The sequence below is a fragment of the Myxocyprinus asiaticus genome, chromosome 7 (genome assembly GCF_019703515.2).
Source record: "Myxocyprinus asiaticus isolate MX2 ecotype Aquarium Trade chromosome 7, UBuf_Myxa_2, whole genome shotgun sequence".
NCBI classification, from domain to species: domain Eukaryota; kingdom Metazoa; phylum Chordata; class Actinopteri; order Cypriniformes; family Catostomidae; genus Myxocyprinus; species Myxocyprinus asiaticus.
In genome coordinates, this window is record NC_059350.1 from 24,762,737 (window position 1) to 24,777,767 (window position 15,031).

The 15,031-nt window shown below is 39.7% G+C and overlaps 1 protein-coding gene across 17 annotated transcripts in view; it reads left to right on the top strand.

The window, feature by feature from the left end:
• Positions 1 to 15,031, top strand: part of rims1b (regulating synaptic membrane exocytosis 1b) — a 118,366-nt gene that overhangs the window by 59,682 nt on the left and 43,653 nt on the right. For 12 of the 17 annotated variants that reach the window (XM_051703076.1, XM_051703079.1, XM_051703082.1 and 9 more), the window contains 7 exons: positions 2,618 to 2,741; positions 6,766 to 6,821; positions 7,795 to 7,913; positions 8,065 to 8,195; positions 9,119 to 9,290; positions 11,042 to 11,195; positions 12,655 to 12,711. In XM_051703076.1, the coding sequence (XP_051559036.1) occupies positions 2,618 to 2,741; positions 6,766 to 6,821; positions 7,795 to 7,913; positions 8,065 to 8,195; positions 9,119 to 9,290; positions 11,042 to 11,195; positions 12,655 to 12,711 (813 nt within the window). The remainder of the gene's footprint in view (positions 1 to 2,617; positions 2,742 to 6,765; positions 6,822 to 7,794; positions 7,914 to 8,064; positions 8,196 to 9,118; positions 9,291 to 11,041; positions 11,196 to 12,654; positions 12,712 to 15,031) is intronic. The other 5 variants (XM_051703077.1, XM_051703094.1, XM_051703095.1 and 2 more) reach the window with 2 other exon arrangements.

The following is a 15,031-nucleotide window of genomic DNA, read 5'->3' on the forward strand; positions in this document are numbered from 1 at the left end:
GGCAGGTGCCAAATCCTGCTGGAAAATGAAATCAGCATCTTTAAAAAGCTGGTCAGCAGAAGGAAGCATGAAGTGCTCCAAAATTTCTTGGTAAATGGGTGCAGTGACTTTGGTTTTCAAAAAACACAATGGACCAACACCAGCAGATGACATTGCACCCCAAATCATCACAGACTGTGGAAACTTAACACTGGACTTCAAGCAACTTGGGCTATGAGCTTCTCCACCCTTCCTCCAGACTCTAGGACCTTGGTTTCCAAATGAAATACAAAACTTGCTCTCATCTGAAAAGAGGACTTTGGAACACTGGGCAACAGTCCAGATCTTCTTCTCCTTAGCCCAGGTAAGACGCCTCTGACGTTGTCTGTGGTTCAGGAGTGGCTTAACAAGAGGAATACAACAACTGTAGCCAAATTCCTTGACATGTCTGTGTGTGGTGGCTCTTGATGCCTTGACCCCAGCCTCAGTCCATTCCTTGTGAAGTTCACCCAAATTCTTGAATCGATTTTGCTTGACAATCCTCATAAGGCTGCGGTTCTCTCGGTTGGTTGTGCATCTTTTTCTTCCACACTTTTTCCTTCCACTCAACTTTCTGTTAACATGCTTGGATACAGCACTCTGTGAACAGCCAGCTTCTTTGGCAATGAATGTTTGTGGCTTACCCTCCTTGTGAAGGGTGTCAATGATTGTCTTCTGGACAACTGTCAGATCAGCAGTCTTCCCCATGATTGTGTAGCCTAGTGAACCAAACTGAGAGACCATTTTGAAGGCTCAGGAAACCTTTGCAGGTGTTTTGAGTTGATTAGCTGATTGGCATGTCACCATATTCTAATTTTTTGAGATAGTGAATTGGTGGGTTTTTGTTAAATGTGAGCCAAAACCATCACAATTAAAAGAACCAAAGACTTAAACTACTTCAGTCTGTAAGCAATGAATTTATTTAATACACGAGTTTCACAATTTGAGTTGAATTACTGAAATAAATGAACTTTTCCACGACATTCTAATTTATTGAGATGCACCTGTAATAGTTCACAGGTTAGTTCTGTGCTACCCCACCATTTAATCAGAAAAATCCCTAGTTCAGTGCTGGTGCTAATATTTTGTTTTAAAATAAACTATTCTTTTTCTAAGACTTTGCCATAAATTCTACAACAATCTTTCAAAACTGGATCTGATATATATACATACACCAATCAGCCACAACATTAAAACCACCTGCCTAATATCATGTAGGTCCCCCTCGTGCCACCAAAGCAGCTCTGACCCTTCAAGAAATGGACTCCACAAGACCTCTGAAGGTGTCCTGTGATATCTGGCACCAAGACATTAGCAGCAGATCCTTTAAGCCCTGTAAGTTGCGAGGTGGGGCCTCCATGGATTGGACTTGTTGGTCCTGCACATCCCATAGATGCTCAATTGGATTGAGATCTGGGAAATTTGGAGGCCATGTCAACACCTTGAACTCTTCGCCATGTTCCTCAAACCATTCCCGAACAATTTTTGCAGTGTGGCAGGGCGCATTATCCTGCTGAAAGAGGCCACTGCCATCAGGGAATACCGTTGCCATGAAGGAGTGTATGTGGTCTGCAGCAATCTTTAGGTAGGTGGTACGTGTCAAAGTAACGTCCATATGAATGCCAGGACCCAAGGTTTCCCAGCAGAACATTGCCCAGAGCATCACACTGCCTCTGCTGGCCTGCCTTCTTCCCATAGTGCATCCAGCTACCATCTCTTCCCCAGGTAAATGACACACACGCACCCGGCCATCCACATGATCTAAAAGAAAATGTGATTCATCAGACCAGGCCACCTTCTTCCATTGCTCCATGGTCCAGTTCTGATGCTCACTTGCCCATTGTAGGCACTTTCGGCGGTGGACAGGGGTCAGCATGGGCACTCTGACCAGTCTGCAACTACGTAGCCCCATACACAGCAAGCTGCAATGCACTGTGTGTTCCGACACCTTTCTATCTTGGCAGCATTATGTTTTTCAGCAATTTGTACTACAGTAGCTCTTCTGTGGGATCAGACCAGATGGGGCTAGCTTTCGCTCCCCACGGTCAACAATGAGCCTTGGGCACCCATGACCCTGTTGGTTCACCGGTTGTCCTTCCTTGGACCACTTTTGGTAGGTACTAACCACTGCATACCGGGAACACCCCACAAGATCTGCCGTTTTGGAGATGCTCTGACCCAGTCGTCTAGCCATCGCAATTTGGCCCTGGTAAAAGTCGCTCAGATCCATACGCTTGCCCATTTTTTCTGCTTCCAACACATGAAATTCAAGAAATGACTGTTCACTTGCTGCCTAATAAATCCCACCCCTTGACAGGTGCCATTTTACCGATATAATCAATGTTATTCACTTCACCTTTCAGTGGTTTTAAATTTGTGGCTGATCAGTGCATATATGTATATATATATATATATATATATATATATATATATATATATATATATATATATATATATTCAAGTATTATTATATGTTATGTTAAGATCACAGTAGATATTTTTGGTCACATTTCTGCATGTATTTTTTCACAGCTCATTATTCAGTCAGTCTGGCCAAGCAGGACCTTTGTAAGTAGCTAATGATCACTTTTTATTTCAGGTGATGAGGTGTTACAGTGGAATGGAAAGGCATTGCCCGGAGCAACTAAAAAGGAAGTGTACAACATTATTTTAGAATCCCAGTCTGCACCTCAAGTGGAAATAGTTGTTTCCAGACCAATTGGGTAAGCTAAACCACAACAATGAACAGCTGGCCTGTAAATGAGATAAATAAAAGTGAACCTTTGGATTTATGTCTGACTTTGATGGTTTTTCTTCCTGTTGCATGTTAAAGATGTATTCAACAAATTCTGTCCAAAAACTTCTTGAAAAAGGTTTATAGAGCATATCAGTAAGTAAAATAGTATCTGAGAGTGTTGTTCTCTCCCAGTGTGTCCATGTGACCCTATGTGCTCCAGACCTTCCTCTAACCGTTAACACTGTTCAGTTTTTGCAATAGATTGGTCCTCTGGTACCCTATTCTTTCCTGTGTTTGGACAGTTTTGCTATGACATCTCATGAGGGATCTCATAAGTAGTCCAGTTTGTGTGTGTATTATGTGTGTGAAAAACCAATTTGATCTCATTAATACGTACTGTAGGTATTCATATGTAAAGTGTGGTTCTTGCACGCATACATTTACGTGTGTTTGGTTATACATTGAAATGTATAATATCAACGTATTGATAGATTCTAAATGCTTTTACGTATGCACAACATATGAGACATACAAATGTTTACAAAACCTGTAATGTTCAAACAATATTGAATTAATTCAATTCATATGTTGATTTAATTGTATTGTAAGTGAGAGGGTAACACTTATAAGGTTGTATTTGTTATTAATATTAGTTGACATAAACTAACAATGAATCACACTTTAACAGCACTTATTAATCTTGGCTAATGTTAATTTCAACATATACTAGTACATTTTTTACATTGAATGTTGTATTGTAATTGTAACATTAGTTAAAGTAGGGGTTCTCAACAGGGGCGGTACCTCCCCCTAGGGGGCATTCAAAGAATGCCAGGGGTCGCTGAGAGCAAATTAGTAGAGAGAGGGCTCTTAAGTTTCAAATGGGGGGTGTTTATCAGTCATATTAATCAAATCTATCATCAAGTTCCTCTTTGCATAAAAACGTGTATCTAGACTTGCAATATACCAGTTCTCTATTATACGGGTTGGTATGCATTTGTACCGCGGTTCATCTGATTCTGAAGTCTAGCGACACACCTGAAGTATCTGGTGTAGTAGTGTCAAATAGACAGACAGCATCACAACCTCTGCTAATGCAACTTGTATGGCTCTGTAGTTGGATACGGCCCAATAGACAGAGCAGCGCGTGTGCAAAGAGTGTGCACATTTTTTCTAGCATAGCATCAGCGTCTCTAGCTCTTAAACATGCACCGTTTATCAGTACAGCGCTGCCAGAATCAGTGAGAAGCATGGCGTGTGACGCGGAAACCATTTGAATTCGACACAGAATTCTACATCACCACCCTTGAATTTATTATAGTAGCAAACTGTACTTTAGGCAGAAATCGATTCAGAATAAATATTATCATATCACTACTTCAGCTCTACTGTATTAAATTTGTAATAGGCTACTTTAGGGGAGTGAGGGAATATAATTAATTTTTGTTACAACATATAACAAGCCCTTCCGGCCCTGCCTGCTGGCAGGTCTTCCCAGCCTTCTCGGACCTGGGAGGGAGACAAGGGGAGGGAAAAACAAAACAAAAAACAACAAGAGAGGGTAAGGCCAACACAGAGCGACAGCGGGAGAGAGAGAGGAGAGAGAGAGAAAAAAAAACGTACTCGCCAGTTCTCTGAAATGCCGTAGCCTGGTCCTCGGTCACTCCTCCACCCTCTAGTGGATGACAGCCGCTCCTCCCTGGGTGGATCGGAGGCAGTCCTCTGGCCCCTGGCAGATGGAACGCCCTGCCGCGTTTTGGTGGAGGGTAGGGGTCTCCTCCGCCCCTGGCAGCGGCCCGACCGCTGCAGGCAGTTGGTAAGGAGCCCCTCCTCCCCTCGCAGTCGGCAGTCATTCCTCCGCTTTCAGGCGGCCGGGCTCCTCCGTCCCCCGGCGGATGGCCGCGGCTGCTCCTTTGAGGTGGATGGTAGTGGCGAGGACTCTACTACGGCGCATTCCTCCTCCTTCCTTGGTTTTGGCACCAATGTAACAGATAAAAGGGAAAGGAGGAGGCGAGAACCGGAAGAAGCATCAAAGTAATATTTAATTAAACAAAAACACACAAACATAACCACATACAGGGCAGCTGCCTGTAGCTCTCTCTCCTTAAGTGGCCTTTATCCCTCTCATCGGCTTGATTAGCCTGATTATGGGCCGGGCGTGCATCATCATGGCCCGGCCCCACACTCCTCCTTGCCACACACATAAATTAGGTGTTAACTTTTTACTTTTTATACAGTAGATGTTATAGATAACCTTACTGTTAATACTGTAAATTTACATTTGCATCCAACTCAAAATCAGTGGCGTTCTGTAGGATGAGCATTTCAGTGGCAGAAAATATGCAGTATTATTTTCTTTTCAATTACTTTTGAAATATAATAAAAAAATCACTTATATTTTAGTCTTCGCATATTAATTTTATAGGAATAAAGGAGGGGGGCGTTCATCCAAAAAAGGTTGAGAACCACTGAGTTAAAGCATTATGAACTTACATGCACAATATACAATAGTATATTCATAAATGAACATTAACCAAGAAAAATAAATGCTGTAAAAGATATCGTTCGGTGTTAGTTCATGATACCTAATACACTAATAACTAATGTAAACAAACAGAGCCTTATTGTAAAGTCTTACCAATAAGATGAATTAAATATACTTAACAGCATTATATTTTTTAACACAGTTAAGGGATTTACCTAATTTGTCATTGTAATGGTTTCATTCTCTTCTGGGTGATTTCTAAAGAATGGTCTGAATCATTGTGAAAGCACACACACTCTCATTTCAGTAAATGAGTGAACACTCATTATTGTTACACCGTAACATTGATGGTGTTTCACTTAAAAATGTATACTTGTTAGGCTTTGATGATAATTAGATTGAGTCATACAAAGAGTGCAAATGACTTTACTTTTTTAGTCCCATCTTGATTTGAATAATTATAAATAAAATAAATAAGTTTGTCATTAAAAGTTCTTTCTTGGACATAGTACCTCCATTATTTACTCATTAAAGGGATAGTTCACCCCAGAATGAAAATTATCTCATCATTTACTCTCCCTCATGCCAACCCAGATGTGTATGACTTTCATTCTTCTGCTGAACACAGAAGAAGATTTTTAGAAGAATATCTCAGCTCTGTAGGTCCATACAATGCAACTGAATGGGTACCAAAATTTTGAAGCTCCAAAAAGCACATAAAGTAATCCATAAGACTTAATTGGTTAAATCCATATCTTCAGAAGCAATATGATAGGTGTGGGTGAGAAACAGATCAATGTAAGTCCTTTTTTACTATAAATTCTCCTCCCTGCCCAGTAGGTGGCAATATGCATGAAGAATGTGAATAGCCACAAACAAAAGAAGAAGAATGTGGAAGTGAATGTGGAAATTGATAGTAAAAAAGGACTTAAATATTGATCTGTTTCTCACCCACATTTATCATAGCGCTTCTGAAGATATGGATTTAACCACTGGAGTTATATGGATTACTTTTACGCTATCTTTATGTGCTTTTTGGAGCTTCAAATTTTTGGTACCCATACACTTGCATTGCGAGGAACTACATATAGAGCTGAGATATTCTTCTAAAAAATTTTGTTTGTGTTCTGCAGAAGAAAGAATGTCATACAACTCTGTGATGGCATGATCAGAGCATTTTCTATCCCTTTAACTATCCCTTTAACGAGAGTCCCGCTTTGGGATCGTATGACTGAGTATTAAACTCCAGCAAAATCAGTTCTGACCACTTTTCAGAGGATTCGTAAAGATTTGTACATCTCTACTGTAAACGTAAAAATGATTACTTTTTAGATGCAATCTACTGTATATGTTGATATTGTATGTTGCAGTGTCTATCCAAATGTACAAAAATGTATGTGTACACTTTATGTCCGAATACCAAAGAATATGAATGAGATCACCCTGGAAAAACTGATAGAGAGAAAAGCTAATGATCTGTCACTTTACGTTATTTTCACCTGTTTCAATCTTCCTTTTCCTGTAGAGATACACCAAGAATTCCTGGGACGTCACATCCTCCTCTAGAGTCAAGTAAGTTTTGTGAGTATAATTTAAAGGAACAGTAAAAATGAAAATTCTCTCATCATTTACTCACCCTCATGCCATCCCAGATGTGTATGACTGTCTTTCTTGCAGCAAAACACAAAGAAAGGTTTTGGAAGAATATCTCAGCTCTGTAGGTCCATGCAAGTGAATGGGTGCCAAATTTTTTAAGCTCCAAAAAGCACATATAGCCATCATAAAAGTAATCCATATGACTCCAGTGTATTAATTAATATCTTCTGAATCTAAATGCTATGTGTATAAGAAATCGATCAATATTTAAAACCTATTTTTACTAAAAATTGACGTGAGAACTGATGTGTGAAATACAAAAAAATACGGAAGCACAGTGTTGTTTACAACAGAGGATCATAGATATTCATACATATGTCCTCATTCGGCTGTTTTGATACATCAACTGCAGTGCCATCTTGGAACGGTCAACAAGGAGAGCTGTTTGAATCAATTTGAATGCAAGTGCATGGACGAGATGCCTCAGACCGAGCTTCTGGCTCCTTGCCGCTGCATAAATGGCTTTTGTGTGGAAACAGTATCGTGGTCCATAGAAACAGCTGCTAATAAGGTTTATTTAGGTTTAATAGGTTTATCATTTGTCAAAATTGATTTATTTCTCATACACACCTAGCGTTTTGTTATAGAAGACATTAATGAATACACTGGAGTGCATTTTTGGAGCATTCACTTGCATTTTATGGACCTTCAGAAATGAGATATTCTTCTAAAAATCTTCATTTGTGTTCTGCTGAAGAAAGACAGTCATACACATCTGGGATGGCATGAGGGTGAGTAAATGATGAGAGAATTTTCATTTTTGGTTGATCTATCCCTTTAACTCTTTTTTTCTTCCTTTTTTCTTCTTGTCATTGATTAAGACATTTCATCAGAAAGCCTGCATTTCAATTGGTGTGCACAGATGTACTTTTAACATGTCAACTGTCTTAACTTCCAGCTGGTTCCAGTTCTATAGATGAATCCCAAAAGATGGACCGGCCATCCATCTCAGTAATGTCTCCCACCAGTCCTGGTGTGTCGCGAGATCTCCCTCTGGTACTACCAGGCCAGCTGTCGGTAAGTGTGGAGAGAAACAAAATCTTTACAGAGGAAATATTCTCACCTGAGGAGGAAGGTGTTGCGACATGTTAGTCATGTGGTAGCTCACACTTAAACAGTGCTTTGCTACCACTTCGAGAACTTGAAAGTGTTATTTCTTTTAACCAAGGCAAAATTATGGTATGATAAAGTGGGCCATCAGCTTATTGTCAATGTCCTACAAGCACGAGACCTGCCCCCTCGACCTGACGGACGACCCAGAAATCCTTACGTCAAAATGTATTTTCTTCCTGATAGAAGGTAAGTACATTTGCAAATTACAGTCTATATTTCTGTATTTTTAAGCATTACAAGTATCCTAAGTGACCATGTTTCAGGCTTTACGGGATGTAATTTGATGCCTGTATATTTTTCGGTTCACTGCTATTTGTATTATTAAATTATATACATTTAAAATACCCTCTGGAACTATAAAGTCTGCTTTTCACTTTAAAATGTATTGTTATACACCATATTAACAACAGATGGCCACAAGATGACATAAAGTTCATCAAGAGAGGCCCTTCCAGGAGCAATGATCAGTATACATGTAGGGACAGTGTACGGTGTCACTCACAGAAACACCATCAGGGTAACACATGTGGCACTATACATGTGACAAAATAATACAATAAACATCAACAAAACTATATAATATATAACACAGAACACCTCAATGTACATAACTGATATTAAAAATAAGAAGAAACATAACTATTCCCATAAAATATGATGAAATGTGATGGGTCACGCAAAGCCTTCTGTGAATGCTTGATTATTGCTTTTCACTGTTATTTTAACTGAATTTTACTGTAAAAAAAAAAAAAAAAAAAACAAGTACATGTATTCTCTTGTTGAATATAATATACATTTTTAGCATTAATTGTACGGTAAAATCATACTTTTTACATCTAAAAACCAATATTGTACCGTAAAATTAAATATATTGTCTTGTTAAATATATTATCCTTTTTTACTGAATATGTTAAGGTTAACAAATTAATGTGTTTTACTATAGGATTTTTACATTCTTTTACCATTAAATTACAGACATTTTTTTTACACTGTACTGTACATGTGCACTTGCATGTTCCATTTTATGTATCACTGAGTTTCTAAATATAAATGTAAAAAGAATGAGTAATAAGCACACACTTATAAAAATCTTATAAACATTCCTCTAGTGACAAGAGCAAGAGAAGGACGAAGACAGTGAAGAAGAGTGCAGAACCAAAGTGGAACCAGACATTCCTGTACTCTCACATCAACCGCAGAGACTTCAGAGAGCGCATGCTGGAGATTACTGTGTGGGACCAGCCCAGAGTCCAGGAGGATGAGAGTGAATTTCTGGGAGAGGTGTGTGTATTTCAAATTGTGTGTTTTTTTTTTTTTTGTTTGTTTTTTTATATAGTGTTGGGTAGTAACTGAACTGGGGTGACCAGATGACCATGACAAAAAATTGGGAATTAATTTTAGTTTCTGCGCAGAAATCCCTACATGGCATTCTCAGTCTTCTTTGTATCTAATTGATTTAGTTAAGTGCTGCTGTTCATCATCACTATATTTTGGCTCAGTTATATGAGTTAAGGTGTTTTTTATTTGTATTGGTTGTATTTACGGTACATTTATCTGTTAAAGTTTAATGCTGTCAGCCTATTTGAGTTAATTCATTTGAGTAGCCTAAAGCTTACAGTTTCAAAGTAGCTTCCTCAACTATGCTTAAAACAAAGTAAGATATACAGTATATACATTCAGCATTAGATAACAAATGCACTGTTTTGATTCACCTCATTAGGGAATTAACGGAACAGAAGGGATGGGAATCATAAGGAATTTAGTGATTCAGGTTCCGATTCATATTCCTCTTAATAATTCAGATTCCTTAACGGTTCCATTAGCTATTCTTCAGTACTTTCGAGGAGGAAATATGAAGAACTAATGAATGCAATTAATGTTGTATTTACTGCCCTTAGCAACATGTTACAAAATGATGATCATTTCATATTTTAACAGAACAGATTCTTTCAAAAGGTGCTTACACGGGCTAATTAAGATACTGTATTCATAATTTTTTTAAAGACCACTAATACAGAAGATATCAGTGTGCATCTTTAACAACACATTGTCAATAACCATCCAGTAATTACTCTCATATAAGCCTCACAAGTCTTAAGAGCACATAACACCATAACAATTCATGGTTCATTTCAAGACATGATAAAGAAATTACTTAATTTCTTTTCAGTAAGTTACTAATTAAAAAGATGCTACTCATAATAATGAAAAAAACATGAAGGTGAGTTCACTCATCAAGTGAATTGGAAAATCTAAATTGCCTTTGAGTGAGAGTGTGAATGTGTATGTCTGTGTGTTTGCCCTGTGATGGACTGGACACCTGTCAAGGGTGTTTCCCTGCCTTCGGCCCAAGACAGCTGGGATAGGCTCCAGCACTACCCGTGACCCTACATAGGATAAGGGCTATAGAAGATGGATGGATGGATGGATGGATGGACTCATAATAATAATTTGTCTGGGAATCAGACTAAACTGGTCTAGCTATACTGTATGTTACGCACTGCTACTGAATGGTATCACAGGAAACACTGTTAGAGAATTTTAGTCCGGTGTTCTGTCCACATCGGTGGAAGAATGCATGTTCAAGAACTGTTAATGGTAACCGACAGTCATGAACATATTTCACTTCTGATATTAAAAAAAATGGAACTGGTTCTGAATAAAAACTGGCTACTGGTTTCCAACCCGACTGAGAAGTAATTTGAATAAGCATTGTGTTCAGTTAACTAGTTTGATGGTGGAATTGCTTAAAACATCAATACAGTAGAAGTATGCATAAACATGGTCAAGCACAAAAGTGTTTTACAAATCCCACTGGCTAGAAAAATAGTTATGTGCTCTTTGAAGCCCATTTTGCTTGTATGCAAATTTATACACAAGGCCCCTGGTGAGGATATGCTCTCAAAAAGACTTTCTTCACAGGTGCAGTGTATATCTTACAATCCTTTGAATCTCATTGGCCTCCAAATAATTATTCTTTCATGGTTCAAATTCCCCTCTCTGTCTTTCTCCTCCTCTCACACTCTCGTCAGATTCTGATTGAACTGGAGACAGCTCTGTTGGATGACCAGCCTCACTGGTACAAACTGCAAACCCATGATGTGTCCTCCCTCCCTCTACCCCAGCCTTCCCCCTGCCTCCCCCGCAGACATGTTCATGGAGACAGTCCCAGCAAGAAACTGCAAAGTAAGTATAAGCTAACTCAGTATGTGTGTGTGTCTGTGAAGGAAAACACATAAGGTAAAGGTGAAGTGTGCAAATTCTGTGCCACTATATGTCACCAAACGAAACAGCAAAAATGACTAAAAATGTTTTTGACCATTTTGTCCTAACACCATTGGTGGAACAAACAGAAAGTCCCACCCCAAACTCACCCCATTGGTTGATCCAGTGTTGCTGTAGCGGACTGGGGTGTGTTTCCCAAAAGCATCATTAACCAACTATGATCGCATATCAGTTCAACTATTTGGTGTTTCCTAAAACCAGCTATCCACCTGTGCTTAGAAGCATATTTCCTTGTTAGTTTGCTGTGTGTGGACATTATTTCACTTCGCTGAGGCTTCTATATCATTTATTCCATATATGTCTTTCATTCTTTCAGGACTTTTATCACATTTACATGCATTTAAGAAAATGGCTTATTCTGGGGTTTTGAAGAAAGCGCTGTTTTTGAAACGTCATGCAAACACAAATGCAGACGTTTAAGGGATAAAAGGCTGTTAAGAGAAAGCGCTTTAACACATGCGTCTTCTGTTGGAGAATACGGCTTCTGTGTCCATGTTAACGCACAAGTGTCATTTGTGGCTGTGTTCCAAACGGGATAAATCAGCCAACAAAGGGCACTTCAAAGGAAGAACAATCATAATAAGTATGCTGTAAAATAGATTTTCAATAAAAATGGCTTAAAAAGTCAGTTCCAAATGACTTTTATTTTGGAGCCCCAGATCTTTAAGCCCTCCACTGCTCTCACAGTAGATGGTAAAGACTTTAAAGGGAATAGGGCATAGGGAAGATCACTTCTGAATGGAATGCACCCATTTGAAAAGTGCACATGTGCTTAAGCAGGTCTGGGGAACACCAATGTCTGATGTAGAGGGAAACCCCAGTACTGCAGCGCAACGCATCTGTCTCATTACACGGTGCATGCTGATTTAGTGTCTTCACCAGCCTTTTCTCATTAAATGTCTTTCTGGTGTAACTGTAAATTAGATACTATTATTTAATTTTCCCAGAAGTTATTACTCCACCCCCTGCGTAACGTCATTAACGACAGCTCTATGTTGTTGAACTAATGTGGTTCGAACGATGGATGTGCGACATAGTTACTACAGTTTCAGGAAACAGTCGTGAATAGCTAGTTAATCTCTCCAATGATGCATCGTACTAAGGTGGTTAAGCAGTGAGTTACATCACTGTATGGGAAGGACACCCCTGGTCGACATGCTGAAACATACAGACCAATGTACCTTAACATCTATAAAATTACACACATCACCTTTACACAGTTGCTTTGAAAGCAGGGTCCCCTGTCAATGGTAGGATGTACAAGGTGCAATGTTGTGCATTTGATTTATATGTTGTTCGGTATGTTTGCTCAGCAGTTGAATATGCTATGTGTGTGTGTGTGTGTGTATGTGTGTCTCAGGATCTCATCGCATCATTGAGACAGATTATGATGATGGTATAACGGTAGTGTCCTCAGGTGGGTGGGGGCAGTGATTGCTCTGTTCAGAAAGTAGAAACCCAGCACAGGGTGAGAGACCGCTAATGTCACTAATATATACAGCTTTTTTCATACTGGTCTTCCAAGCCCATTACTTGCGCAGTATCAGATTGATCTCATTAGTATTCATAGGTAATTATACAGTACTTTTGGTATTTTTGGATAGACACTGAAACGAACATATAACCAGCCTGATCTCATGAAATTTCTGTGACAATGGCAACATTTTTGCGAACCAAAATTCTGCTTCCTTACATGTTTGGCAGGGGGCACCAAAATTGAGTGAAATGATGTTGTAATCAGATTACAAGGTAAATATTAGATGGATAAATCAAAAGTACAACACTCTATCAGGTGAGCTAGAGCGGAAACTAACCATGTTCGAATACATGTGTTAATGTAGGTGGGTCTGTAATACAAGCATTAAAATTTATTGTTTTTCAAATGATGCGTTATGGTAAAATTTTTTATATATAATAACAAAGAAGGGTGTGAGCAATAGAGTGAAAAATAAGTGTTTATAAAGTCATAAACAGACATAGTACCCGTGATTTGTGTGAAGTGAATAAAAGGCACAGTTGTTATAGCGCCTCTAGTGTTAATTAGAAATCTGCATGTAAAACTCAGTTTCCAAAAATGTAGTTAAAGTAACGTTCTTTATATGAGACTCAGTTGCAGATAACATATCAACATATTGACAGCATTTAAAACATAAGCACTTTTATTTAGAGTATACAACTTTAGAGACATACAAATCTTTGGAACTGCTTTAAGTTCAACACTCAATTCCATGGAGATGGAGAAACTTTGTCCAAGAAAGACCTTTTTATATGGCATATTTATTTATGAATGAAATCCAGATGGGACTAATAAAAGTAAAGTAATCTGCACTTTAATTTTCATCAAACCTCAACAAGTATGAAACACAGTATAAGTGAAACACTGTCAATGTTACTTGTGTTTCACTCATTTACTGATTTGTGTGTGTGTGTGTGTGTGTGTGTGTGTGTGTGTTAGCTGCCACATTTAATCTGACCATTCTTTATAAATCACACAGAACAGAATGAACCCGTTACAATATAAATGTATTAACTGTGTTAAATAAATATGGTGTTAAAGATATTTAATTAATCTCAATTATTATAAATACAATAAATCGTCCTGGTTACTTGCATAACCTCCGTTCCCTGATGGAGGGAACGAGACGTTGTGTCGATGTAGTGACACTAGGGGTCACTCTTGGGAGCCTGAGACACCTCTGGTCTTTGATTAAAGGCCAATGAAAATTGGCGAGTGGTATTTGCATACCACTCCCCCGGACATACGGGTATAAAAGGAGCTGGTATGCAACCACTCATTCAGGTTTTGTGCTGAGGAGCCGAGACAAGGTCCTGGCCATTTCAGCGGGTAGTTCAGCGTTGTGGCAGGAGGGACACAAAGTCTCGTTCCCTCTATCAGGGAACGGAGGTTACGCAAGTAACCAGGACATTCCCGATCTGTCACTCACTCGACGTTGTGTCGATGTAGTGACACTAGGGGTCCCTATACGAAATGCCGCAACTGGCTGAACTGTGTTACGTGAACTGGCGGTGTGTGACGGGCAGACCACTGTGTGCCTCATAGCCAGCGCCCCAGGCTGACACGTAACCTCCCCCAAAGCTGTTATGAGTGTCGAACAGCCCTTTGGGGACAAGTCGACTGCCCAAAAGATAGAGACAGGCTAGCCCAGTCGTGGCCTCTTATCCTCTTTTTTTTCCTCTCCCCAAAAAAAGGAATTAACCGACTGGGGCAACCAGGTCTAGTCGGGTGGGGGGGGGGGGATGTCACTCCCAAGGGGAAGACACTGCGGAGACCACACCCCGCCCAGAGGGGGGGGTATTTTGAGTGGAAATACGTCACATGGTCTTGCCGAGCTTTGTCGGAAATATGTCATGTGGAGAAGTCCCATGTTAGGTTCTACCCTACGGGGAGGAGTTTCTATGAGCATGGTGACTGGGGCAGAGGGGCCTCAGTTTACCAACAGGGAAACGAATTAGCGGAAGATATACGTCGCATGGGGTTACCTACGGGGAACCACCACATGCGGAGCACCTACCCCAGTACAGGGCTTAGTTAGCACGTGTACTGAGCTGGCAGCGAGTTTCTCCGCAAACTCGTCTGCCACAGGGCTCGGAGGAAATCATCCAGGGAACACAGTTTGTGAACACTACTGGGAGTCAACAGCGCACGTCTTCAGCTCAGGGGAGGTGAAAGGCGCTATGCGCATGCAATACACCCAGCCAGCTGTCCCGGACTTACC